The sequence below is a fragment of the Cynara cardunculus genome, assembly GCF_001531365.2.
Source record: "Cynara cardunculus var. scolymus isolate 2C chromosome LG 2, CcrdV1, whole genome shotgun sequence".
In the NCBI taxonomy this organism is placed as follows: Eukaryota; Viridiplantae; Streptophyta; class Magnoliopsida; order Asterales; family Asteraceae; genus Cynara; species Cynara cardunculus.
Window position 1 is genome coordinate 69,037,382 of NC_037529.1, and position 24,751 is coordinate 69,062,132.

General features: G+C 37.2%; 5 protein-coding genes across 9 annotated transcripts; 2 read left to right on the forward strand and 3 right to left on the reverse strand.

Annotated features, from left to right (window-relative positions):
• Positions 1-34: 34 nt before the first annotated feature.
• Positions 35-8,739, forward strand: LOC112508021 (protein disulfide isomerase-like 5-4). The gene is made up of 15 exons (XM_025112801.1): positions 35-227; positions 2,048-2,138; positions 2,455-2,549; positions 3,170-3,227; positions 4,400-4,584; positions 4,693-4,750; positions 6,431-6,471; positions 6,572-6,646; positions 6,992-7,048; positions 7,387-7,453; positions 7,602-7,748; positions 7,851-8,072; positions 8,153-8,302; positions 8,393-8,470; positions 8,554-8,739. The coding sequence occupies exons 1-15, from the start codon at positions 187-189 to the stop codon at positions 8,629-8,631; spliced, it is 1,443 nt and encodes a 480-aa protein (XP_024968569.1). The 5' UTR covers positions 35-186; the 3' UTR covers positions 8,632-8,739.
• Positions 8,691-9,640, reverse strand: LOC112508022 (early nodulin-like protein 1). Its single transcript, XM_025112802.1, has 2 exons — positions 9,408-9,640; positions 8,691-9,189 (listed from the first exon to the last, which is right to left on the reverse strand). Exons 1-2 carry the CDS (start codon positions 9,580-9,582, stop codon positions 8,810-8,812), a joined length of 555 nt encoding a protein of 184 aa, XP_024968570.1. The 5' UTR covers positions 9,583-9,640; the 3' UTR covers positions 8,691-8,809.
• Positions 9,641-10,460: 820 nt separating this feature from the next.
• Positions 10,461-15,567, forward strand: LOC112508020 (TBC1 domain family member 15-like). 3 transcript variants are annotated; one of them, XM_025112798.1, is made up of 12 exons: positions 10,461-10,746; positions 12,564-12,659; positions 12,895-12,998; positions 13,684-13,850; positions 13,937-14,017; positions 14,177-14,299; positions 14,365-14,453; positions 14,533-14,638; positions 14,732-14,829; positions 14,925-15,179; positions 15,255-15,337; positions 15,422-15,567. In XM_025112798.1, exons 1-12 carry the CDS (start codon positions 10,648-10,650, stop codon positions 15,471-15,473), a joined length of 1,353 nt encoding a protein of 450 aa, XP_024968566.1. In that variant the 5' UTR covers positions 10,461-10,647; the 3' UTR covers positions 15,474-15,567. The 3 variants fall into 3 exon arrangements, with proteins under 3 accessions (XP_024968566.1, XP_024968567.1, XP_024968565.1); XM_025112799.1 differs by having other exon boundaries at positions 14,416-14,453; XM_025112797.1 differs by having other exon boundaries at positions 14,533-14,829.
• Positions 15,568-16,360: 793 nt separating this feature from the next.
• LOC112506384 (COBRA-like protein 10) lies at positions 16,361-18,894 on the reverse strand (the record flags this gene model as incomplete). The annotated part of the gene is made up of 2 exons (XM_025110389.1): positions 17,852-18,894; positions 16,361-17,769 (listed from the first exon to the last, which is right to left on the reverse strand). Coding segments are annotated over exons 1-2 (1,944 nt in total), but the record flags the coding sequence as incomplete, so codon positions are not given.
• A 61-nt stretch (positions 18,895-18,955) lies between these two features.
• Positions 18,956-22,360, reverse strand: LOC112507420 (DDRGK domain-containing protein 1). 3 transcript variants are annotated; one of them, XM_025112001.1, is made up of 9 exons: positions 22,274-22,360; positions 21,968-22,087; positions 21,740-21,845; positions 21,025-21,131; positions 20,672-20,773; positions 20,422-20,583; positions 19,648-19,704; positions 19,439-19,475; positions 18,956-19,329 (listed from the first exon to the last, which is right to left on the reverse strand). In XM_025112001.1, exons 2-9 carry the CDS (start codon positions 22,076-22,078, stop codon positions 19,118-19,120), a joined length of 894 nt encoding a protein of 297 aa, XP_024967769.1. In that variant the 5' UTR covers positions 22,079-22,087; positions 22,274-22,360; the 3' UTR covers positions 18,956-19,117. The 3 variants fall into 3 exon arrangements, with proteins under 3 accessions (XP_024967769.1, XP_024967770.1, XP_024967771.1); XM_025112002.1 differs by having other exon boundaries at positions 22,249-22,354; XM_025112003.1 differs by having other exon boundaries at positions 22,295-22,319.
• Positions 22,361-24,751: the final 2,391 nt, after the last annotated feature.

The window sequence follows — 24,751 nt, forward strand, 5'->3', positions numbered from 1 at the left end:
CAGGTACACCAAATAATAATAAATCGTCTGGAAATTGCTTTCCTCAGATTTTCTTCTTCCGTTTCAATACCAAAAAAGGAAGCACAGGTTCATTCCTCTGTGGGCTTCGCGAACTGGACACCACCACAAAACCCCTAATTTACTTCAATCTTCTGGTGTTCCTTTTCCCAGATCCATTTCACAAACATGGTGTCCACAGCCAAGATCAAATCTGTTGATTTTTACAGGTTTCAGTTTCCATCCATTTCAACTTAATTTTTTAAAATTATGCTCCGGATGTAAGTGTTGCGATTGATGCTTCAATGTTTGTGGTTACCATGAGTTTGAAAAGTCTGTGTTATTGCTACTGATGACTAACTGTGTTGCTTACTTCGTGTTTGTAATTGTTCGGATTGCTTTTTCATGCATAGACGTTACGTGGATGATCGTGGCAGAGTACTTGAGCTTCTATTTCATGAATGTACTTGAATGACTCTGATGTGCAGTGAATTTCTTTCTGCTTCTAGGAACATTGCGATGTGATGCTAAAGTTGTGTACACAATTTTTATTTGATATCGGGTACTGGAGAAATTTAACAGCAATAGTCGGTTGGGTGGTGTTACCGCTTCTAGATCTCAAACCGGAATTATAGCTTATTTACTTGAAATCCCGAACCAGTTTACTCCAATCTCAATTTGAAGCGGTAGATACGTCGTTCCAAATTTTCCCTAATTAATTATTTATGGCATTTGCTATGTGGCAAAACATATACTATTGCTGTTAAATTCTTCTTGTTCTTGAAATCCCTGAAAATGAAATTAGAGAGACCAGAGAAGATAATATGTGTTGACCAGACAGTTGATGCAGGGATGTTTTTGCAAGGGTAATAGAGTGGTGAGAAGAGTAAATAACAGAGAAAGATGAAAGGGATTATGTCTATGCTTGTAAGGTATCGACAATGACAACCAAACCTACAAAGACGATAAGTCACTTTGTATTCTATAATGGGGAATTACATCAAGTTAAAGTACATTAATATATAATGTATATGGTACACCTACTAGGACTAGGATACCTAGTCCTTTTATGATAAAATTGTTACCGAAATAATGATCTAATCGACCTTTCTCCCAACACAAAATAAGTCAACAGCCCAAATGATCAATCTTCACAAATCCAAATCGATTCTAATGCAGAAACAGACTTAGTTCTCGATAAAAAATACCAGTCATCAAAGAACATAGCAATCAATAGAAATATAGCAAAGTAGAGAGAGATAAGAGGTGACACTGGGATTTACGTGGAAACCCGAAACGAGAGCAAAGCTTGGGTGGAGGAGACCACCTAGAAGTCCAATCATCAATGATGAATGACTGTTAGATTTGAAGATGTCATTCCATATTTAGTGACTGTTATAAGTTTGGGTTTGTGCATTACACTGAAGTTTCAGGGATAGATCGAGGATATATTCTGATTGAACACTTTTTCTCATTGATCTTTAGAAGAAGTGTGAAAAATATTCACATGCCGTTTACTGATTATGAAAGGGTTTACAATGCAATGTCTAGAATAGTTATGTGGGTTTCTTGCAAGTCATGTAAAATGGCATAACGTGACATAGACGTATGTGGTTAACTCAGTGAAAGATTGTGGTATCTTGAACAGCTATTCTCAGTTTTTCCATCATAAACAGCTAAAGCATGTTATATGGACTCCTACACAAGGTAGGCACTGTAGAATTTGATTTTGTGTTTTAACATTGTGTTCATCAGATTCCTAGACTTCATAACATCAGTACGTGGCAGAATTTTGATTGATGCTTCATCCACATCCAGGCTTGATAAGACTTGTGTAAAATTTGCTGTCAGACTTGTGCGTGCGTGTATACGTAAATAGTGTGTGTGTGTGTCTGTATTATTATACATGGAGTTACATTAGAATATTCTTGAGTGGTAATAATCACTTTCCAATATAGGTCCTTGCTCTTCATACATGGATCTTATCATTTTGAGTAGGTCAAACTATACTTCTTTTACATGATTTATATACTCTTTTCTTCTATGGCAGGAAAATTCCAAGAGATTTGACAGAGGCGTCACTATCAGGTGCCGGCTTGTCTATCATAGCAGCTGTTGCCATGACGTTTTTATTTGGAATGGTGGGACCTAGGAATCTTGTCTTTTTAATTAAGTTCTGGGCACTTTTTTTATATACATGCCATAACACAGTTTGTTATTGCTTTGTGATAATTTTTTATTCATTTGTTGTTAGTGCATGCATAACGATATTGCAAGAAATTTTGATTTAGAGAACACTCTCTCCATTCTCTCATAGACTCTTATTCATTACCAGATCATGTGTGGCTGCATTTCTTTTGGATTATCCTTTTTTCCTTTTTTTTCTTGGTCACACGCCTTCGTTATGAACTGTTATTGACTTGCTTTCTGCTATTTCTTACCATGTATTCTTTGCAGGAGCTACATAACTATTTGGCCATCAGTACCTCGACTTCTGTCATAGTTGACAGAAGTTCTGATGGGGATTACTTACGGATTGACTTTAATATTAGGTATGCTACATGGCATCAAATCCAGTTTTCTCTCTGTATATCTCTCCAGTTCTTTTTTCTGCTTCTGCTCTCTATTTATCCTTCTTAGTCTTAATTGATCACTATGAGTAGGCAGAATGACACTATCTAATCAAATCAAATCAGCAAAGAAAATTATAATAAAATGTATGAACTTAGATCAATCAATCAATTTCTATTTTAAATGCTAGCTAGTTTACACAGACAGATTGAATGCAGTTTTTTATGTGGGATTCTTTTACATCCCTTAACAACCCCAGAGAACATCAGGTTGTATCATATACATCATCAAAAGACTCCATCAATTACTTTCATAGATTTCATAATACTTTATCTGGGATTCTTTTACATCTATATACACTAATGATTTCACTGTCACTTGTCTCTCTTAACACCCAAGAGAACATCAGGCTGGATCATATATGTTGTCAAAAGACTCCATCAATTACTTTCCTAGATTTCAGTATCACTATTGAAAGATAATTCAGTTGTAGTTGATGTATCTATCATCTTATGTGATGGTATTTGATATATATTTATATTATAAGAAACATGTGTCTATTTTGTTGGTGGCTAACAGCAGTTGAATTACTCCAATGCAGTTTACCAGCCTTATCCTGTGAGTTTGCATCCGTGGATGTGAGTGATGTATTGGGAACTGTAAGTTTCAACATCTTACTTGTTGATTATTGATTTAGCTGTGCAACCTGTTTGGCTCTTTGAAGGAGAGAGTTATATTGTTTTCGCTTTATCTGTCTATTTATTTTGTTATCTTTCATTTACTTTTCCTAGTGATCATTTCTAGCAATGCTATTCTAAAATAGTAACAAATCGAGGATTCTGCTAGGAGGATTGATGCTTTATGCATGACCTAACAGTGTGACACCTTGCTGTAGTGCAGCACCCGCTTTTCCTTGTTGTACTTCTTATCTCCCTCCTTTCTATATGCACGCTATTAAACACTCTTCATTGTAATGAACCAAGGATTCTGTTAGATTTCTCATAGTTTTGGGGAAAGAAGTTTCATATGGGAAGCTAGAATATTGTTATTTTCAGTTCTAAAGCTCACCTATGCCAGAAAGGCTTCTTGCTGTTGATCAGTCCTGAAAACTCAACTTGATGTGACCTGGCTTATGAACTTGGTTGATCATGTATGATGATCATTCATCATGCAATGTGGTTTGGCCCTTTTTCAAAGTTTGTGTGGGGAATGTAGGAGTAGGACATAGATATGGACTCTTGTGGTGATAGTACAATCAGTTGGACCAAGTGCATTTAAGTTGCATGGTTCTTATTGATCAATAAAATTGAATTCATTATCATGTTTTCTTTTTTGAGGATATGGAGTGATGTTAGGTCTCCTGAAAATGAGGATGTTCTAGTCAGTTTGGAGCTAGTCATCCATTTAATATTGGTAAGTGGTCCTGTACATCTTGAAGAAACTTCTTTGCTTGGCTGCTCACTGATAGTTTAAATTAAATGGTTCAAATTGGTATCACCAAAGTCCAGTGGCTGAGAGACGATCATATCCTCATTTTTCTTTCATGCATGCTTCTCAACAATAGAGTTTTTTAATGTGCAGATATTTTATATTTTGTGCTGTTGTTAATCATATTATTGTGTCATTTGTCATAGTTTCTTAGTTTGTATGATCACCTGTTCATTTCTGTTAGCTAGTACAGGTCTCTTTTACTTCAAGTTTTGGAACTTGAGTCGCATCTATGAAGCATCATGCTTCATAGCTTTACTACTTCTCTTTTTTCTAAGAAGCTCCTCTATTTTTGAAGTTGATAGACCTAGGTCTGCCTAACTTTTGTTTCTCTTATCTGCAGAACAGGTTGAACATAACAAAAACAGTTCGCAAATATTCAATTGATAAACATCTACGGACTACTGGCTCTGAGTTTGATTCTGGACCAGTTACTAATATACTCAAGCATGATGATGAAGTTGATGAGGAATATGGTGAAGGATCTGTTACTCTAAATGCACGTAATTTTGATAGAATTTCTCATCAGTACGTGAAGCAACAAATCTCACTCTCTTCCATCCTTAGATTGCTGAAAGTGTTCCTATCAAAATGATTGTATGATATTTAGCAACATATGTTTTGGTCAAAATGCAGGCATTCAATTTTGGTTGTAAATTTCTATGCTCCTTGGTGCTATTGGAGTAACCGTCTGGTAATCTCATTCCTTCCTAGTTGCATTTCCTGAATTGACCAATTATCCTTCACACCTCTATTTGATCATGACACACTTGGTGATTTCATTTTTAATGCGTTGCCATCCTTTTCCTTTCACTTTACTCTAATGTTCAAGTTACTAGTTCTATCTTTAGGGTGATTTTGTACAAGATTGTTACATGTTTGCATTACTGGCATGAGGACAACTGCGTGTTAACCAGTTTTCAATTCCCTTTGTGTTGAATGGAACATTTCAGTTGATTATGGCAGTCAAGTGAATATATCTTTGTGTGTCCATTACATGGTTCAGAACTTAACTGTCCACATCAACCTGTTTAGAATTTAGATACTAGTTACTTATTTAAGATGTCGGAGTGTATGATAGGGAATGGGAAAGGACATAAAAGACTCCAAGTGGAAGAAAAGTAATCTGAAGCACCAACCATGATGCATTTGCAGTTTCACTCTTTTAGGTTGCCTCTGATTGGGTAGTCTTAGTTTTGTCTAATATGTGGCAGATGTACATTTTCTTCAGCTGTTAGGATATCCCAAGCATTAAAAAATTTTCTGTCTGGTTTCTTTAACATATACTACAACAACAAGCCCTTATCCCAAACTAGTTGGGGTAGGCTAAACTGAAAACAAAAGAAACTGTGAACTGTTGAACCAAATAAGAAAACATAAAGAGGCGAATCCCCTACGGTTTGGGAACATCAATGGCGTCTTTCCATGCACCTTATTAAGAACAACTCCTTTGGTATACTCCACTCATGAAATTCTCTCTTCATCATTGGCCGATCTTTACCTCTCTTTGTTCTACAAGTCGAGTCTTCTAACATTCGATGTCTATGTTGGGGATGATCAATGCAGCATAAGCAGGGTTGCCTTCGCTTCTCAACATATGCCAACCCGATCTTCTTCCATCTATCCTCATATTTGAACATATGCCTTAATTTGGGGCCACAAATCCAACTTGATGTTCGAACTTTTGTTACACTCCTGTTGGCTAATATGTTTTTCTTTTGTGACCTAACATTCTGCCCCGTAAGTCATGGCAGGTCTTATGTTTGTCCTATAGAAGTTTTAACTTCAATGTGACTACTTGATCACACAAGACTCCAAAATCATTTCATCATTTCATCCACCCCTCTTTTCTATATAAGCAACCGTTCCGTGAAACTATCTCAGGTAATAAAAAATATCTACTTGAGGATCTTTTACACAATTCTTAACTGATTGACCCTATTAAGATAACTAATCTCAAACCTTTCTTCCTCGTTAAGGATCCTGGCTTAAACACTGGGTGTTATTTTTTGGGTGATTTACATAAAATTGTTGCTATCATTGCTTTTTTCTTTGCTCGGTGATTCTATGATGTATGGACAAGCTTTGGAGCATCTCGTAAGGTTATTCCTTTGTGAATGGAAGGTCATGGAATTAGCCTCCTTTTCTTTTAATTCCTAGAAGCCTTAATGAACTTGTGTCGCCTTTCTATTGATATTGTGGCCTGACATTCACTTTTATATCAGTCCTTGTCAATGAAAATTCTTCGTGCCTGTGTTTGGGTGTGGCAGGATTTAAATGCTTTGCTTTTGTGTCACGTAACTTAAGTTTGCACATCTAATCTACGTGTGCATGTTTGACACTTGTTTTCCATCCTTGTCTGTTATTGTGACAGAAACCCTCATGGGAGAAGGCAGCCAAAATTATGAAAGAGAGGTCTATATCATTGCCCTATGCATCTGGAGAACAAAATTATATTTGGTGAATGGTAAGTCATTTCTGATTATTAGATGCTGACTTGACTTTGTCTTACCAGACATGATCCAGAAGTGGACGGTCGTATCATTATGGGCAAGGTGGACTGTACTGAAGAAGTTGATCTGTGCAGGAGGTAAATGTTTGAATTCTTTCTTAAAACTAGAATGCAGTTGACAGCCAGGTCATTAGATTCATGTCATCTCCGCTGGACTGATCATCACAATGCTTCAAACATTTATCATATTGATTTATTCGACTTGTATACTATTTTTGTTTCTTCAGGCTAATTCAGAATTCTACTATTCTATTGTGTAAATCCCCTCCTCAGTTCTTTGTTAATAAGAACTGCATGTTTTCAACCACCCATGCGTTATTGTATTTACTTGGTTTTCTTCGGACTGATGGTACCAATGGCTCAGTTCATTGCTCTATATTTTTCCAGTTATAGTAATTATTACTCACTTGTACTGGCTTTCAGGCACCACATACAAGGTTATCCATCTATTCGGATATTCCGTAAGGGCAGTGATGTCAGGCAAGTCCCTGTGTAATATCTTGTATGCATGCCAATCTCAGTATGATTTATTCTGCCTTTGATGGATGCTTTTTGAAAACTAGTTGTCATCTATTCATTTTAGTCTTATACACATGGTAATTCGAAGTGCACAGCACAAACTTTTGAAAGATGTGTTATGGTTTGCAGTTCACCCTGTCTCTGTGTGAGGGTAATGCAACAAGCCTGATATTTTGGGTACTTGGATCATGAACCAATATGGTCCCTGAAGTTAAACTAGTTGCTGTTTTGAATCTAATTTAGAAGATTATATACCCTTAATGAAGGACATTCACTTACCTATTGTTTTTATGTATCAGGGATGAGCATGGGCACCATGAGCATGAATCATATTATGGTGACCGAGATACAGAGACCTTGGTGAATGTAAGCAGACTAAATTCAGAATTTTCTTAAATTTTGTACAAAAGAACCAGTAAATGAATCATCATTTAAGATATGGTTCTGTAGACTGTAGTGCTTCAAAATTCTATCCTTAGTGCATCTTCTTTTAGCTAGTGCTTCCTTCCTGCAGACAATGGAAAACTTGGTTGCACCTATTTCATTGGAGTCCCCAATCCTGTCCTTGGAGGATAAATCTGGCAAGACTGCAGAGAGTGCAAAAAGACCTGCACCACGTGAAGCAGGATGTAGAATTGAAGGGTTTGTACGAGTCAAGAAGGTAAACCTACACCAAGACAGAGAGAATATACGAGTTTGATAGTTAATAATGTGATTGATCGAATATATCCACAATTTTTGCATGAAAATTCCAACCATGCAGGTTCCTGGTAATCTTGTAATCTCAGCCCGTTCGGGGTCCCACTCCTTTGATGCTTCCCAGATGAACATGTCACATGTAATTTCTACTTTTTCCTTTGGTAAGAAGATCAGTTCAAGGGTGATGAGTGATATTAAGCGGATACTACCTTACATTGGTGCAAGCCATAACAAGTTGAATGGTCAGGCATACCTCACTGACCCAGAAGATCGTGCAAATGTCACGGTACATGCTATAATACTAACTCTTACAAATATTTTTGGTGTTATTAGGTGTTGATGTAAGGTTTGGTTTTGTGATTTCAGATAGAGCATTATCTTCAAGTTGTGAAGACTGAGGTTATGAGGTCATCTCATCAACTTATTGAGGATTACGAGTACACAGCACATAGTAGCTTGATGCATGCTCTTTCCGTCCCTGTTGTAAAGTTCCATATTGAGCCATCTCCGATGCAGGTTTAAGATTCAAGCCCTAACCCTTGTACTAGTAATCTTTTCCTTCCTTCCAAATTGTGTGTATAATTTCAAGCATTGTTTCATGGCCAGGTTCTGATAACGGAAAACCGGAAGTCGTTTTCTCATTTCATCACCAATGTCTGTGCCATTATCGGTGGTGTTTTCACGGTGAGTCTTCTTGACATCTCAGTCTGTGTGTGTGAGTGTGTGAAACTTGGAGTCTGAGATTCGTATGTGTGATTGTTTGTCAGGTTGCTGGGATACTGGATTCGATTCTGCACAACACGTTGAGATTGGTGAAAAAAGTTGAGCTGGGGAAGAACTTTTAGCAACATGTAAAACAACCTTTAATATCTTCCATTCCCAGACCATTGTTACTACTATATAAATCCAAACCATATATATTTGTTTAGAAAATTTTGGAATTACATCTCTCACCCATCTTCTATTATATCATAATTCCAATCTTATTCCAAACAAATAGATTGATAACTTTTGATCACCAACTCAAAAGACAAAGACAAGTGAAGAGCCAACAAGCGTAACAACAGAGTAAATGAAGCTTGTGACAGTTGAAATTGCAGCATTCGGGTTATAATCTTCTGTTGGCGGAGCCAGAGGAGGAGATGGAGACTCTTGGCCTTCTGGAGCTGGAGCTGGAGGAGACGAGCGATTGGTTCGATCTGCCATCACAACCATGACAATCTTTTGGTTGTTTTTACAGTTTTCTACGAGTCCACTTATGAAATAATGAGGGCCAGATTGTCGGAACTTGACCAGGGAGTGACCATCGCTATACATGGCAATGGGTGATGCTGGGTTGCAGTTGTTGTAGTCGTCTTTTGTCACTTGAACCACCGAGTCCTTTCCCGCCTCGTAATTGAACACTGTCACCCCGACAGAATATGAACTCATTATGGTTAAAAGACCGGTAGTTTCCCAGAAATACAAAAAAACAGTTTTTTTTTTTTACCGGATTCTAATACCGAACCGATTATATTATTATAATACAAAATTATGTTTTATTAATGAGAAAAAAAAAATCATTTAGTTGGAGATTCTCTTGCAATACACCAAGTAATGTATGTATATTAGGAAAACTCACAAACGGTGTCACCAATTTGAAAACGGCTTTGTTGGGCCCATTGGTTATAGAAGGTGGATGTAAGACTCCAATCACCGGTACCTCCAACCATGAACTCATATGCACCACTATCCTGGATCAACAACAAAAGACTTAGAATCCCGAGAAAAACAACAACAACAACCGGTTTGGCCATAAAGATTGGAAGGTAAGGATGGGAGAGATGATGTGGGTGGGTATTTGTAGGATGTAATAGAAAGATATCTTGGGTTGAAGTGCAAAGCATATTTGTTATGAGGGGAAAGTTTGTCAATTACTTGCTCTTTCAGGGTCATGCTTTGCTTCATAATACTACATTCTTTATAATACTTCCGTTCGTTAATTAACCATAACCAAAACCAAAATGCAACACCATTGTGATTGTTATTGTTGTTTGTAACTTTTCTACTCTTTTCATTAATTTTATAATATCTTCGGGTTTTTAAACCATATACTGTTCAAATAGTATACAAGAAAGAATTAGTAATCATGCAACCCTAATTACTTTGTATTTATTTAAAGACAAGACAAAAAAAAAAAAAAAGAGGTCAAAAGTACCAGAAGGTCCCAGGTTCAAATTCAAGGAGGAATAAAAATCCCCTTGTGGTCACGGAGGATCAAATGCGGTGACTCCGGGCTATCTGCAAAGTAGGTGGTTGCCCTGGGATTAGTCGACTCGCATAGCGGGTTGGATATCCAGGTTAATAAAAAAAAAAAAAAAAGAGAGAGAGAGAGAGAGGAAGGATGTTTTTAAAGTAAAATTAATTTTATTTTGGAAGAAAAGTCTTTAATGACTTGTAAAAAATTGATTTGATAAGCATCATGGGTTAATAATAATAATAATAATAATAATAATAATAATAATAATAATAATAATAATAATATTAATGGTAAAAGGGGCGATCTCGTGTGATTTGTGGAGGGAACGAACAAGGTCAACAGATTGACCCAGACCCCATCTCCTTCCTTCTATACAATACAAGTATCCAACAACTTGCATAGAGAGGAGCACTGACCCCCAACCAGCCACCCACCCACCCACCAACGACCACCACCTCCTCCCTTCCCCCCAACCAGGCATCTCGCCTTCAATCCTCTCTCAACATCTCATCTGGGTTTCCTTTCTTGAGGTGGTTTTGGGGTGGCTGGGGTGGCTGGTGCCCTTCAATTCATTGATTCATTTCATATAAACGAAATCAAAACGCATTATTAGATCCAGAGGATGCACATTTTAAGAAAAGACCCGGGACTACCAATTGATTCATTCTATGAGGTTCGAGCTGGATGCACCGATGTTCCTGAAACCAAGTTTAAGATCAAGGTAAGACCCTTTCTTTCTTTCTTTCTTCTTTTAAGGATCGGATCACTTATGGTAATCAATTAACCTAATTGCGTCATTGTTCTCTTAAAACACATGTTCAATTTGTCGATTCTTGTTTAATTCATCGCCTTTTAGCTTTCTTGGACGTTATTTCATGAAAGTTCTCATGTAATATGCAGAATCTTGAATAATCTTATTGTTCTTGGATCGTGCTGGAAGTATATACTATATATATATATATATATACACACACACACACACACATACATGTCAGCTGAATGTTTGGGTTTATTTGTTTTATATTCTATTTATTGATGGATAAGTTTGTTTAGCAGGAGAGATTATGACTTATAGTTACTGTTGATTTTGATGGATTTGGTTGATCTCCTTATTGTCTTAAGACTTCTTGAGGAATTTTTATTACATGGGCTTGGCACCAAGCTTGGAAGTGTGTAACCATTTTCGCAAATCCTTTCTCTTTTACATGCAAATTTGAGTGTTTTATCGGCAAACATATACGTGGCCTGATTCTTGATACCTTGAAAGAGTCTGTCTGTTCAGATTACAAAAGCATCAAGTGTAAGTAATATTGCATTTGGGTTTCATTTAGAAGAAGACTTGAAAGGCCGATGGATGGTTTTGAATATTAAGTATACATGGAGGTTGGTAAAAGATATAGGATTCAGAAGTCTACTTGCCGGAAAGTCAGATGGGATGAAGATCATTCGGTATCATGTTATTAATTGGGTATAAAATCGAATATTGAACCACAATATTACTTCATCTAATAAAAGGTTCATAAAATTACTTCCTAGAATCTAGTACCATCTGAAACTTTGTGGAGGTTGAGCATCAGTGTAAACACAAAAGCTAGCTTTTGTGTTTGAAAATGGAAGTGAGCCCGGTGGTGGATTTCTGCTACTGATTGGTGGGGATAAGTCTTCTGTTTTGCCTGTATCTTCTTTGAAATCAGGCTGGTGTCTATTTGCCTTCATTTCTACTTCTTGTTTTCAAAATTGAGTTCTTCTACTGTCTTGGTTCCTGATGATCATATATGGTGAATACTAGTTTGTTAAATAACCAGGAATTCAATTATTAAATGATGGATTTTTATTTAGCTTCTAATCTATATTCTATATGAAAAGGAAAAATACCATTAACATGTTAGGCAGTGGAAACCTTTCCTTTCAATCCGTTACTTCCATTGATAATTACTTCCGTCCAAAGTAATGCAACATTTGACTTGACAGTAATTAAATGGAATCTTTAACTAGTAACAAAATACCTAATATGCCCTTTAATAGGACATAATTAAGAAAACTAGTGAACCAAAATTAAAGTCACTAACATCTTGTAATGGTAGTAGGCAAATAGGTAAATTTGGATTTTAATCTTACTGGAGGTTCCAACCAACAAGAATCCTAATGAACCTTAAAAAGGGATAGCTGGAACGTTTAAATAAGTTTGATGGCCAATACCGGGTATATAAGCAGTGATTCAAATCCAGAGGTTAATCGTACTATGGCAACTTTACTAGTCTTCTTTTTCTATATTCTATGAATAGAAAATCCTCCATCGGGATTGGACTTTTTTTGGGACAGCTCAAAATGGGAAGTGTTGCATTTCTTCAGATGGAGGGAGTCCAAATAATTTACGTATGACTTTTAATGTGATAATCTTGGGATAGTTATCCTCAGAACTTGGAGCTTTAGGCTTTTAAAGATCTACAGATTATGGTTTTACCTATTTATCCCAGCCTGATGACTGGTTTTCTGAAATTGTTAATAACGCTTCTCGTTTTTTATCTACTGATCCAGGCCGGAAAAACCCTCAGTGTAAAAAGGTGGCGGGCTTCATTTTCACCAGAAGGGTCTCTTGATATAGGCAAGTGCCTTAGTCGAATCTATCGAGGAGTAAGCTCTCTATTTCTTACCACAAGTTTATCTATCGAGGAAGAGTTCATATCTATAGTTTATTGGTCTTTACTATAAGGAGCCCTTTTTGTTGCATTGTTTGTTATAGCTCCCTACCCGTAATTGTAATATTCAGGGGGTAGTCTGATCTGCTGTATCTTATATCTTATATACGTTAATCTTTTTGTCTTGGTAAATTCACTTCCTTTTGCTCATGTGCATTGATGATAAGTAGGGGATTCATCCATCAATTAGAGGAGAAGTGTGGGAATTTCTGCTTGGCTGCTATGATCCTAAAAGCAAATTTGATGAACGAGAACAGATACGAAAAAGACGAAGGTAATATATCTTCTTATAATTAGGTGTGATGGCCATCAGTTGTACACTAACAATAAGATGATGTAGTGAATTTTTATCATCTATGTGTTCAAGTTAGGTATGAGTTACATACCATGGTAATGTTAGCAGATGTGTCATGTTGAGTTTCATATATTCCTTTCTACTTTTATGAAGGGTATGACGTCCACCTCTTGAGCGCCTATGCCGCTATTCTTTTCTACTTTTATTTCATGATGTTGCCCACTTTTACCCTCTCTTTATTTTATCTCCATTCTGGTGCAAGTATTGCATTGTTTTCAGTGTTTCATATATGTGTATGCTAATTGGTTAAAACTATTTATACATGATACTATGAATCTATGATTGTCTAAATTCTATAACGAAAATTATACATTTAAAGCTTCAATACACATGGTTGCCTTGTTGGTGTAAAGTTAGAATCTTTTTTTGGCATATCAACTAATTTGTTTGTCCAATGAGAAGGGCATAATGCTTGAATTGACATATAGTTTGAATATAAAGTAATCTTCAATAAAGGCAAGTAAAGGGAACTCGTTACCCAAATGAATGTCATCGATAGGATGATGATAACAGAATACACACTTATGGATTCTTTCCAAAAAACAAAATGTTGCAATTGTAATGGGATGCAGGAGTAAGTTTTATATTTACTTTATGCCTTCAGGGAGCAATATGCTGAGTTGAAAGATTCATGCAAACGTATGTTTCCTGTTGTTGGAAGTGGCAAGTTCATCACTGCGCGTGTGATCACAGCAAACGGTGATCCTATTAAAGATCCTGTTGTAGGAACAAATCCTCAAAAGATTTCAACACCACAATCTCAAGAAAATGGTAATGTTAAATTTCCCAACCCCTAAGCTTGTACAACTTTTAATAGTCATTGCTTATTAATAATGCAGCGAGTTGTGTACATGCAGTTGGTTCAAGTCCAGCCACTGTTGGTCCTCGCGAACAAGATAAGGAAATAATCCAATGGAAGCTTGCTCTACACCAAATAGGTAGATGGATAGAAATATAAACACATGCTTCCTTTGAATCATGTAATTGTTTGTGTTTTCATTAATTTGCATCAGAATCATGGGCAATAGCTCTCACATCAGAAGTTATTTTTATTTATCGTGTAACTTTTGGCGTGTCGAATTACAAACTTATGGTAGGTCTTGATGTGGTTCGCACGGATAGGACACTGATGTTTTATGAAAAGCAAGAGAATCTGGCAAAACTATGGGATGTTCTTGCGGTGTATGCTTGGTTTGATAAAGATGTTGGTTATGGTCAAGGTGGGGTATATGATAAAATGCATATTGCTTCAAGTTTCTGGTTCTAAACTTAATACACCAAACAGGGATGAGTGATCTTTGCTCCCCCATGATTATGCTTCTTGAAGATGAAGCAGACGCATTTTGGTGCTTTGAACGTCTGATGCGAAGATTGGTATATTTTCATCTATTCCTTATAGCTTCTTGAAGGTTAGTCTCTGCTCGACATGATTCGATTCTTAATGTCCTTGAAGCGAGGCAATTTCAGATGCACGGGGAACACTGTGGGGGTTGAGGCACAACTTAGTAACTTGGCTAAGGTCACCCAAGTTGTGGATCCTAAACTTCATCAGCACTTGGGTATGTTGAGATTACTAATAACCGAAGTTGTGTTGATAGCATCCTATGTCTCATGGTTGATGATTTATTTTCTTTTTTCCTGCACAAATGCAGAACACCTAGGTGGAGGCGGTTACCTATTTGCGTTCCGGATGCTTATGGTGTTGTTTCGACGAGAATTTTCTTTTGGAGATTCGTTGCACTTGTGGGAGGTAACAAACTGTTGGTGACAGTTGTATGCTTTAGCTGATTTCCATACAAATGAGATGGTAAACCATGAAGAGTCATGTTGTTTTGGATGAAACAGATGATGTGGGCATTGGAGTATGATCCACAGTTGTTCTCCCTGTATGAGGATGAGGGAGGTGAAAGACACAATGTTGAGAAAGTGAAACGGAAATCAAAACGACAATATGGCAAGTATGAGAGAGCAAACAGGAGAAACAGGGGATCGGGTGCAGCCCAGCAGCTGCCGATATCTGTTTTCCTTGTAGCGAGTGTACTGGAGGACAGGAGCGACAAGTTAATGAGAGAAGCAAGGGGACTAGACGACGTTGTAAAGGTGAAGTTTGATTTTTGGGTCAGGGAAACATAATAAGCAAAGAGTTGTTGAATTATTTGGTTGAATTGCATGCAGATATTAAATGACAGTTCTGGGAATATGGATGCAAAAAAAGCTTGCACAGGAGCCATGAAGCTTCAGAAGAAGTATCTGAAAAGGTATTTAGTTTATTGATTTTCCAGCAAAATAATGAATAATAATAATAATAATAATATGATGGGGGAGTGTGGTTCATATTGCAGGCAAAACCCAGGCCATACCATTCTGGGACTCAACCTGCCTCAGCTAATTTGAGTTTACAAATTAAGGAAGGTTTTGTGTCATCTTCTTTTACATACATATGAACATCATCAACTAAGTGTACATGTACCTACCTATCAATTTCATCATCCTCCTCTCTCTTCCTCTTCCTCTTGTTTATTTATTTCAAGAATAGTACTCGCACGCCATGGCTTAATACGCAGACTTGTGATTCTACGTATCTTTTTAGGGGCTTAATAACTCCAAAATACGTGACATTCATCCTAAGCCACTAATTTAAGATGCACTAATACTCATTCATTGAGTATCAATAGAAGAATATGTTTATGTATATGATATAAATGAATTAATTTGTTCTAATCTAAATAAGGAACAAAACAAATTAAGATGATGATGGATCTGCATCCTTTTACTTTTAACTAAACATATGGCAATTTAAATGAATAACCTTCACGAATCCCATTAAATCTTTTCCTCTCAAATCAATCAACCAGTATCAAATTGTTACGTTAGACCACACAGAAAAAAAAATGTTTTGTGGTTCATCTACAATGTTAATAAGATGTTTTCCATAACAAAGAATTTAGAGAAAAAAACTGTACTCGTATCGGAAATTGCCGGAGCCATGCATTGGCCATATCGAACGAACGCACATTGTGTAATTCGCCGAAACCCACTCAAATCATGTTTTATTACCACAAAAATTCATACCCATTGCATGTTACTCGTTTCCAAGATTACTAGTCATGTCATGGCAAAAGTTATAAACGTTTATATTCATTTTAGCACAATTAATGAAGTCAGATGAATGGTGTGATTGTTGGAAGATAATAATAATAATAATAATAATAATAATAATAATAATAGTAATAATAATAATAATAATAATAATAATAATAATAATAATAATAATAATAATAATGGTTAATGACAATGAATGTCGAGAAGGAAACAAAAACAGCCGAAAACAATCCCATCGGAGATGAGTTATTACTTCCGGCGGATCGTTTCGGCAACCTTTTAGGCAATGCACATTCTCCACCGTTGAATACTACCTTGGACGGAAACCCATCCCCCTCTGCTACACGTATTCTCGGTGTGTTTTTCTTCAAGAAAGATATCACCGACTGTTGCTTTCCAGGCACCGGCGGTTCCCCTGCTTTGGTTCCATTGGTCAACCCCACCAAGTAATTCAAACCAGGCAAACCCTGCATGAAAATGGTCTTGGGCAGTTTCGTCCCGTTGAACGAGTAGACGTTTTCAAAACCAACCAATGCTTTCTTAAACTGGAGGGCCAGGAACCAGTCCTCAAAACTCCTCGTGTCCCAGTTGAAGATGGTCATCCGAGCCGACCACCCGGTTTTGTAATCACTGTCAACGTGCCAGTTCAAGCTCACCGGACAGTTGTCCGGGCACGGCAACTTCCTTGGGAGATCCATGTGCTTGATTTTAGCCCATGCTTTGGCTTTAAGCGTCCGGTTGGCAAATGGAACCAGCAAGGCTTCCGATGGAAGCGGTAACGCGGGCGCATCCTCGTCACATTTCCTCGGATTTTCATCCTCGCAGCCGCAAGCACAAGTGTTGCACGGCACAACCGACTCTGCATAATACGCCGAAAACGAAACACAGCACCTGGCCATCTTGGGTTTTGGTTTGGTTATATTACAGGTCACTTGAAAACTGGCTATGGCTGAGATTGTGGCTTCGACCCCACTCGGGTCAGGGGTCTCGGTTGGGTCGACTCGGACGGGCTGACTGCACCTGTAATGTGGGTTAACCATGCCTGTGATGTTCCAATTTTGGGGTGGATTGACGGTAGTCCGATTCAAATCAGGAGGGAGTTTGAAGACATTCATCTGAAAAACCGACCGGGATTTGGTGGCATTCATAATTTTGGGTAGAATAATTCCATCCCTGCAACAAAATGGCAACTTGCCAACCTTTTCATCATTTTTCAAGGTGGGAGGTAAGTCGGAAATGATGGGTCTTTTCTGACAGTTGATGACCTTAGAGAAATCCATGTCTTGATAGTATTGTCCGGCAGCACTGTAGAGGCATTCAGAGGGATCTTTCTTGCGGGGGAAAGCACCACGCATGTCGTAAATGAACTCATTTCGCATCCATTCGAAGCTTAAGTTCCAATGATCGAGGCGGCCGAGGGGATGGTTGTTTTCAATGGTGACCTCAGCCATATAATTGGCCTTGTAGGCCTGAGTTATGTCGTATGTGAAGGAGAGATCGGCTTTCCGCCGAGGGAAGAATTTAAGTGGCTTCTTCTTCTTCTCCTTGTATTTAGGATCTTTGGTGCAACAGACGTGCATGGATCGTTCTGTTAATGTCATCAACAATCAATCAATCAATCAAGAAAGAAAGAAAGAAAGTAGTAAGAATTATAAATGATATATACATACGGCCTTTGGTTTTGGCTGCAGGGCACTTAAAGCCTTGGTTTTCAAGCTTGATTTTTGTAGGCATGAGATTCCCACCAAGCCTCACCCCGAACATGGTACCTTTGATCTTAACTATGGCGGACATCTGAGTGAGATCTCCGGCGGTTTCAATGGCGGTCTTCAAATCAGCATGTGGATATCCGGTGAGGTGAGTTCCGTTGTTGCCAACCTTCATGGGGAAATCCTGAGCGTTGAGAGGCATTGCACCATCGATGGAGACCAATATCTCGTCGTGTTGGAAACCGATGAAGGCCTGCCATGATTTAAGCTCGGTGGTGCCAGCATTGACGACACTTAACTGAGACTTGAAAGCCCAGGACTGTGCGGTGGCGTTCTTGAGACGGGGATATTCCTTCTGTCGTGAATCAAAGGTGTATAATAAGAAGATGCCGTTACAGGTGTCCACCTCCTTGGGTAGGCTGATCTTGCCGTCATCCTGAGCCCTAGTGAAAATCTGAAAAACCAACAACAAAACCCATGCTTTCTTCCATCTCATATCCTTTGAGGTGTCAATGTGTTGTGTGGTGGTGATTGATGGGAGACCACCCACCAAGACAAGAGTGAAGAAGAAACAAAATGAATCAATCAGTGGCAAGTTATAATAAACAAATCTATATAAATAGAAAGCAAAGAATGTTGGGAGGGAGGGACTGAGACCTGTTCAGCTGCCAGTTTTAGCGCCAAATTAGCTAGGTAGGAAACAGATCTGATCTGAAATAGACTACTACTTTCAACTTCTCTTTTTACCCCATAATAACATTCTTTACTAAACTAACCCTCCAAAAAAATTCAAACTATAGAAAACCATATTTAACAAAAATCAGAACACTATACTATACATTGTTTGATAAGTAGGAAGGAGGACCCTTGTTACTATCCTATCAAATTAAAGGGTTTCCTTAATTAAAAAAACAAAACAAATCCAATAAACTTTATATATATATCCAGAATTATTTTTTAAAAGATCCTCCACTTGCAAAAGGAGGTGACAAATGTATGCATTTCGATTTGAGTCCAAGTAAAATAAATAGAGTAACCACAAATATTGAAAAAGAAAAAGAATTAAAAACAGAAATAATTATATAAAAAACAGTAATATAACTATTATGTATGTGTTAAAGTCGACAAAAGCCTATAGTACCTACCTTACACAAGATTTAAACCACAACTAAATTGTTTTACATCCTTCTTTTGAGTTGAGGATTTATGTAACACAAGGGAGAGATGTCAAGCCACTGCAATCTCATCTTGAGCTCCTAATTCCTCCTCAGTTATCATCGCTGCTTTGGGTTCCAAATCTATGAACTGGTTGGACTTGCTGGCTAGATGAGCGATGCTCACCCTCCCTTCACGCTTGATGTAGTCCGCAACTGCCTGCATTTCTTCATATGAGATGTGTATGTATTTTCCTCTATCGTCCATCACACCAGATAATCTCCCTGCATCAAATTCATGTTTCTACTAGATTCAGGCATATCCATCAACAAATGCATTCATGTTCCAAAACTAGATTCAAGTGAAAACAGCAAAATCTGAGAGTCATCATACCCATATCTTCCAATGAGGTGATCCGATTGATACAGTCCTATGGTAAAAAACAAGGTAATATAAGTATCATAACATTTTGTACCATATTAAACAAGGGATGTTTACGACTATCAACTCTTACACCACCAGGTAAAAATATCAACTCAAATTTACAGAAAAAAGAAATGAACTACTTCAAAGAGAACATATAAACTTTAAAACAGGAGCACCTGAGTCCGTAGTTTGAATTCTGCAGCAAGATCTTCCAAGGGAATACATTTCTGTTTCTGCAAGTTTGGGGACCATAACAAAAAAGATCATTTTATCATCAATTGCCATCAGGATAACAACATAGCCTAACATACAAATTCATCTGGCTTCTTTTCATCAACTACACAAGATGCCAAGTGTTTAAATTATGGAAATCTCCTAAAATTTGCTCCCAGCTGGTCTGATTAAGCCCAAGGTCAGACTGAGTTGGGTTCTTTAGAATCATGTTGGCAAAAAAAAAAAAAAAGGGTAGAAAAGTAAAGGTATATATTTATCCTCCATAACATTTTCATCTATTTATTGATGATAAAATATATTGCTAATGAAAATCTATGCTTCAATAAACTTCATGTCTCCTAAGTAATCCATCCATAAAGATGGAAAACGGACATGATTAGCCAAGTGAAACCTTTTCATGCTAGTATAGCTTTCAACAATTGGAAGGAAGATTCAGATGCTCCATTCATTATTCATATATATGTATGCAAAACTGAGCTGGTCATGACAATATTCACGTCAAAGGTAACCCAACTGATCAACAACGGTCACTAAGAGGCATATGAGACCTCAATTCCAACCATGCTAGAATATAAGAAACATTCTAGACAGCATTTGAATACACAACTCGTTTGATATACAGACAAACCGCACTCATTTAATTTAAAGTTGTGTTCATTTTCCTACTGCTAGAGGTAACCACAATCCTACAAGAGAGAAATTGATGAAAGATATACCTTGATGTACTCCACAAAATCGTAAAGCAGTCCCTGGCTTCCATCTTGAACTTCATTTTCTGTAGTACCTTCAGCATCTACTGAAAATTCTCCTTTCCACTTCTCAAACTCTAACGCTGCAGCTTCCTCCTCCTTGGCCTTCCGAGCCTCAGCTTCTTCTTCCTGAATGGAAAAGTAAATTTTATTTAGCAAGAAACCCAAGAATTAAGTAATGACGAAAACACACGCAGAAGAGAAGATATAAACCAACCAGCAAACGCTCCTTTGCTTCGTGTTCCTCATCCTTCCTCCTGCGTATTTCTGCATAACGGTCTTGTTTTGTATGTCTCGACTCCCTTGCAGCCTCTTCAGCCTGCAAGTTAATAGTAAGAAACCAAACAAGAATACCAATAACAATACCAGGAAAAAGAAAAAAGTGGCATTGCATCAAATCTAGATTTACTGAATGCCTAGTTGAAGAAGTTAGAACTATAACCAGAATCCTACTGATTAGTTTGAAAGTTCCAATTAAAATTCCAGCAGGAAACCTTCATTATATTAAGAACCACCATCAAAACAGAATTTCAAAACGTAAGAAATTGGAAGAAGAGAATATTCCTGCACCTGCCGTTGTGCTTGGCGTTCCTCTTTCTTCCTTCCTTTCTTCTTTGATGCTTTTGCATTATAATATTCCCCTTCAAGAGCTTCCTCATCGCTTCCATCATCAGTTTCTGCTCCAAGGCAGAAAAGTGTCAGTGGGTAGATATACCATTACTGGCACCGCTTATGTTCTTAATCATCTGGAGTTTTCAAAATGGCAGATTCAGTGTAATGGAACCCTAGATACGGTATCACAACAAAACAAGAATAGGACCCTCACATGCAAACTTGTGGATATTAGATAGCCTAATTTAGAGGAACCTCACACTATATGGTGCTTGTAAAAGCTCTATCATCAGACATACACGTAGAGAGGGAGCTACAAAGGATTGTGTGTGGGATGGAGCTTCCACGAACCATGTTAACCATGTGTGATTCCACAAATGTGCTTTTCCCCTAAACATATATACCTGTTGCCATAAATAAGTGCTTGGAACGTTTGTAGTAAAGGATGGCTCAGAAGCCTATACAGTGTGTGGGCTGTGAAAGAGAAAAGAGTAATTCACTCCTGGAAGTACATAGTACCACAGAATGAAACTAAAGAATATAACCTAAGTGACAGAGAAGTTAGTTGCTAAACAAAGGAAGAGCAATATGCTACAATAACTGGAAACCCTAGTGAAACCCATCAAGCATCCAGAGGTATAATAAACAGTCACAGAGCGACTACATCACAAACCTTCTGCAGCTGGTGGAGCAGAAGATGTGCTGGCTGCTGAAGTATGGCGTCTACGCATCCTACTTCGAGTACCAGTAGGCCTCACAACAGTTTCTCTGTGCTGAACCTGTATACATTTAACATAAGGAAATATAAGTGTTAGTTGAAGAATCAACAACTTGTTAAGATCAAATATAAGCTTTGAAATCAAATGATAATCATACACCACACTTGTTACAAAGCCCTAACCTGAGCTTCTTGTTCATGAGACTGCGGAACCTGACGTCGTCTCCATAGGTAAAGTGGAATCAAAGCAACAACTAGAAGCATTGAGAGGATTGCCACAAACATATCCTCCATCTTGTCTGCCTATATTAGCGATACTCGATTTTAACAAACAATGAAAGGGAACATTCATGTGAATTAATTAAAAGTCAAAGAAACCAGAAGTAACGATATCAAGAAACCCTTTAGAAGTTTCGAATCATAAGAAAAGAACCCAAGAAGAATGGAAAAGAAATCAAGTGCACCAATGATTGATTGACAAACTCTTACGAAATTTTCCCAAGAGAGCACCTTGACGCGATCACCGCACCGCACCGCACCGCAAACCAAGAAATTCAGAGGCAAAGGTTTGAATTCTGGAAAAAAGATGTTCAAGGCAAATAGCAAACCGGATCTGTCGATGGAAATTAAGATCCGGCTTCCGGTTCCCGGAATTCTTTTGGGTTGGATAATCCGACCGGATCCATTAAAAACAATCCCATTCCCATATCCATCCATCCACTTGAGATTTTTGCAAACTAAAATAATAATAATAATAATAATAATATAAAAAGATTGATTTTTATGGCATCAAAGAATATGCTCCCTCGTTTTAGAAACAAATAGGCTTTCTTTTTGTGTTGGACAAATTAGTCCATGAGTTGTTAGGTAATAAACTAATTAGTTATATTTGATAAAAGTTAGTACAGGAATCAAAATGACCACATGATCGCATCCATCTCCGAACACATGCCGACTCTCATCTTAGGTTCAATTCTCATCCTCTCAACCACGTGGCAAGAATTATAAATTGCTATTGTTCATTGAAAGAAAATTGGTGTGGCGTTATGGTAATTTACTTTATTTTCTATCATTAAAATGATTATGGGTTAGCTTCTTGAAATTGGAGTACCATCCTTTAGGCAATAAAATGACTCAAATGGATGAAAAGTGAGAAAAACCTTCGGTATCAGTCTGGCTATTGTGCCCTGCGATGGTGCCAGTGGCACAATAGTATTCAGGATCGCCCAAGGGGAGGGGGCCTCGGTACAATCCGGGCTAGTGTCCGCTATAGTGCCATGGGCAGGATAGCATGGCAAGATTGCCAAACTTCCCCCAGCACCAATAATATCTGATTCTCAACCTCATTCTTCATTTCACTCCAACCCTCATTTCTTATCTTGGGTTTGTTTTTGTATGTTTTGGGATTAGATGAAGTGTTCTTGAGAAGCTATACATCATATACCTAAAGTCTAACTTGAGGATTTCAAGTCTTCACTAAAGGAAGCTCAAGATTTGAGGTAAAACATTGATTTAGCATAAATCTAGCAAGGTGATTTCAAGTTGCTTTGTGAAAACGTTGTGCATACCAAAATGTCCATTTTAAAGTATTAACATGTTTTACTTGCTATTTATCAAATGTATGAGTTATTTGATAAGTTTTGCATATTTGGTTTTATAAATCATGTAAAATACTTATATTTGGGTTTTTGGACAATGAGTAAATAAATCATAAGTATGGGTTCTTTTGATGATTTATTTTATAAAGATTATTGGGTGATAAATGCGTTAAATGTATTTGGTTTAGAAAATACATATTGTTGTATCATAGAATATTTTGGAAATATAAATGGTATGATTTTAACTGGAAACTGATTTGTCCCAATCAATGTTGTGTTTTTTTAATTAATCATGTCTTTAGAACATGCATTTGCATAATGGTCGGCTAAATGTTGGAAATATATTGTTTAATTTATAAGTGAATTTATTTGTAACTTGAAATAGACAACGGGCCTTAATAGGCGATAAGGTGTGGACTCTTGAAGTCGGGCATCGGACAATGATCATATAGTGTAATTTTAAGTGAATTAGTTTAACTCGGATAATGGATATCACAAGGTGAAGACTCGAGTAGTTGAACTTGGTGGCTCCACAAGCGAAAGACTCGAGGAGTTGAGCTTGCTAATTTGGTTATCCAAATAGCATACTGGCCAGCTAGAGGTAAATCAATGGTCCCCTCTTACTTCTCATGCGAGCATAGAGATGGTGATTTGCCCCGACCCGGTGGGGAACCTGTTTCATCCGACCCGAACGGGGACAGGGATTCCCCGCTAAAACGGGTCCCGGGGCCGGGGATCCCCGATAGACTCAAACCGGGGTTGGAGCCGAGGATTACAAAATCGCCCCATCCCCACCTCGTTGCCATGTCTAAACATTTTTGAAAATCTCCGTATTAGAGAAAAGATATATCCACAATTAAATTTGGGACGAGAGGGAAGATTTGTTAATGATATTTTATTATATTGTTTTGAAAGAAAGAATATGAAATTATTATTTTATAAAAGATATGGAATACTTTGATAATATAATTTAATGTTAAAATATTTAAATGAAGTTTTATGTGAATTAAAATATTATTTTTGAAATTTAAAAATCTATTTTTATTTTAAATTAAGTAAAACAATAGGTATGCTTGCTAAGATAGAGGAAATAAAAAGGAGTGGGTAAAAATCTTCAAATTCAAAAAAATTCTCTCAAACTTTGTAATTAAAAATATCTTCAACAAAATTTCTAAAATAGAGATTATTTCTAAAATTGAAAGAGATCCTCAATTACACCAAATATGGAACTCTAAAAAACCATTAAGAGATGAGACAGAAATAGTATTTTGTGATGTGCATAAATTAATTACTATTTTAATAATATAATTAATGATTTAATCTTCAAAAATAGAGAATATTACAAGTAAATATAATATTTTAAAGATAT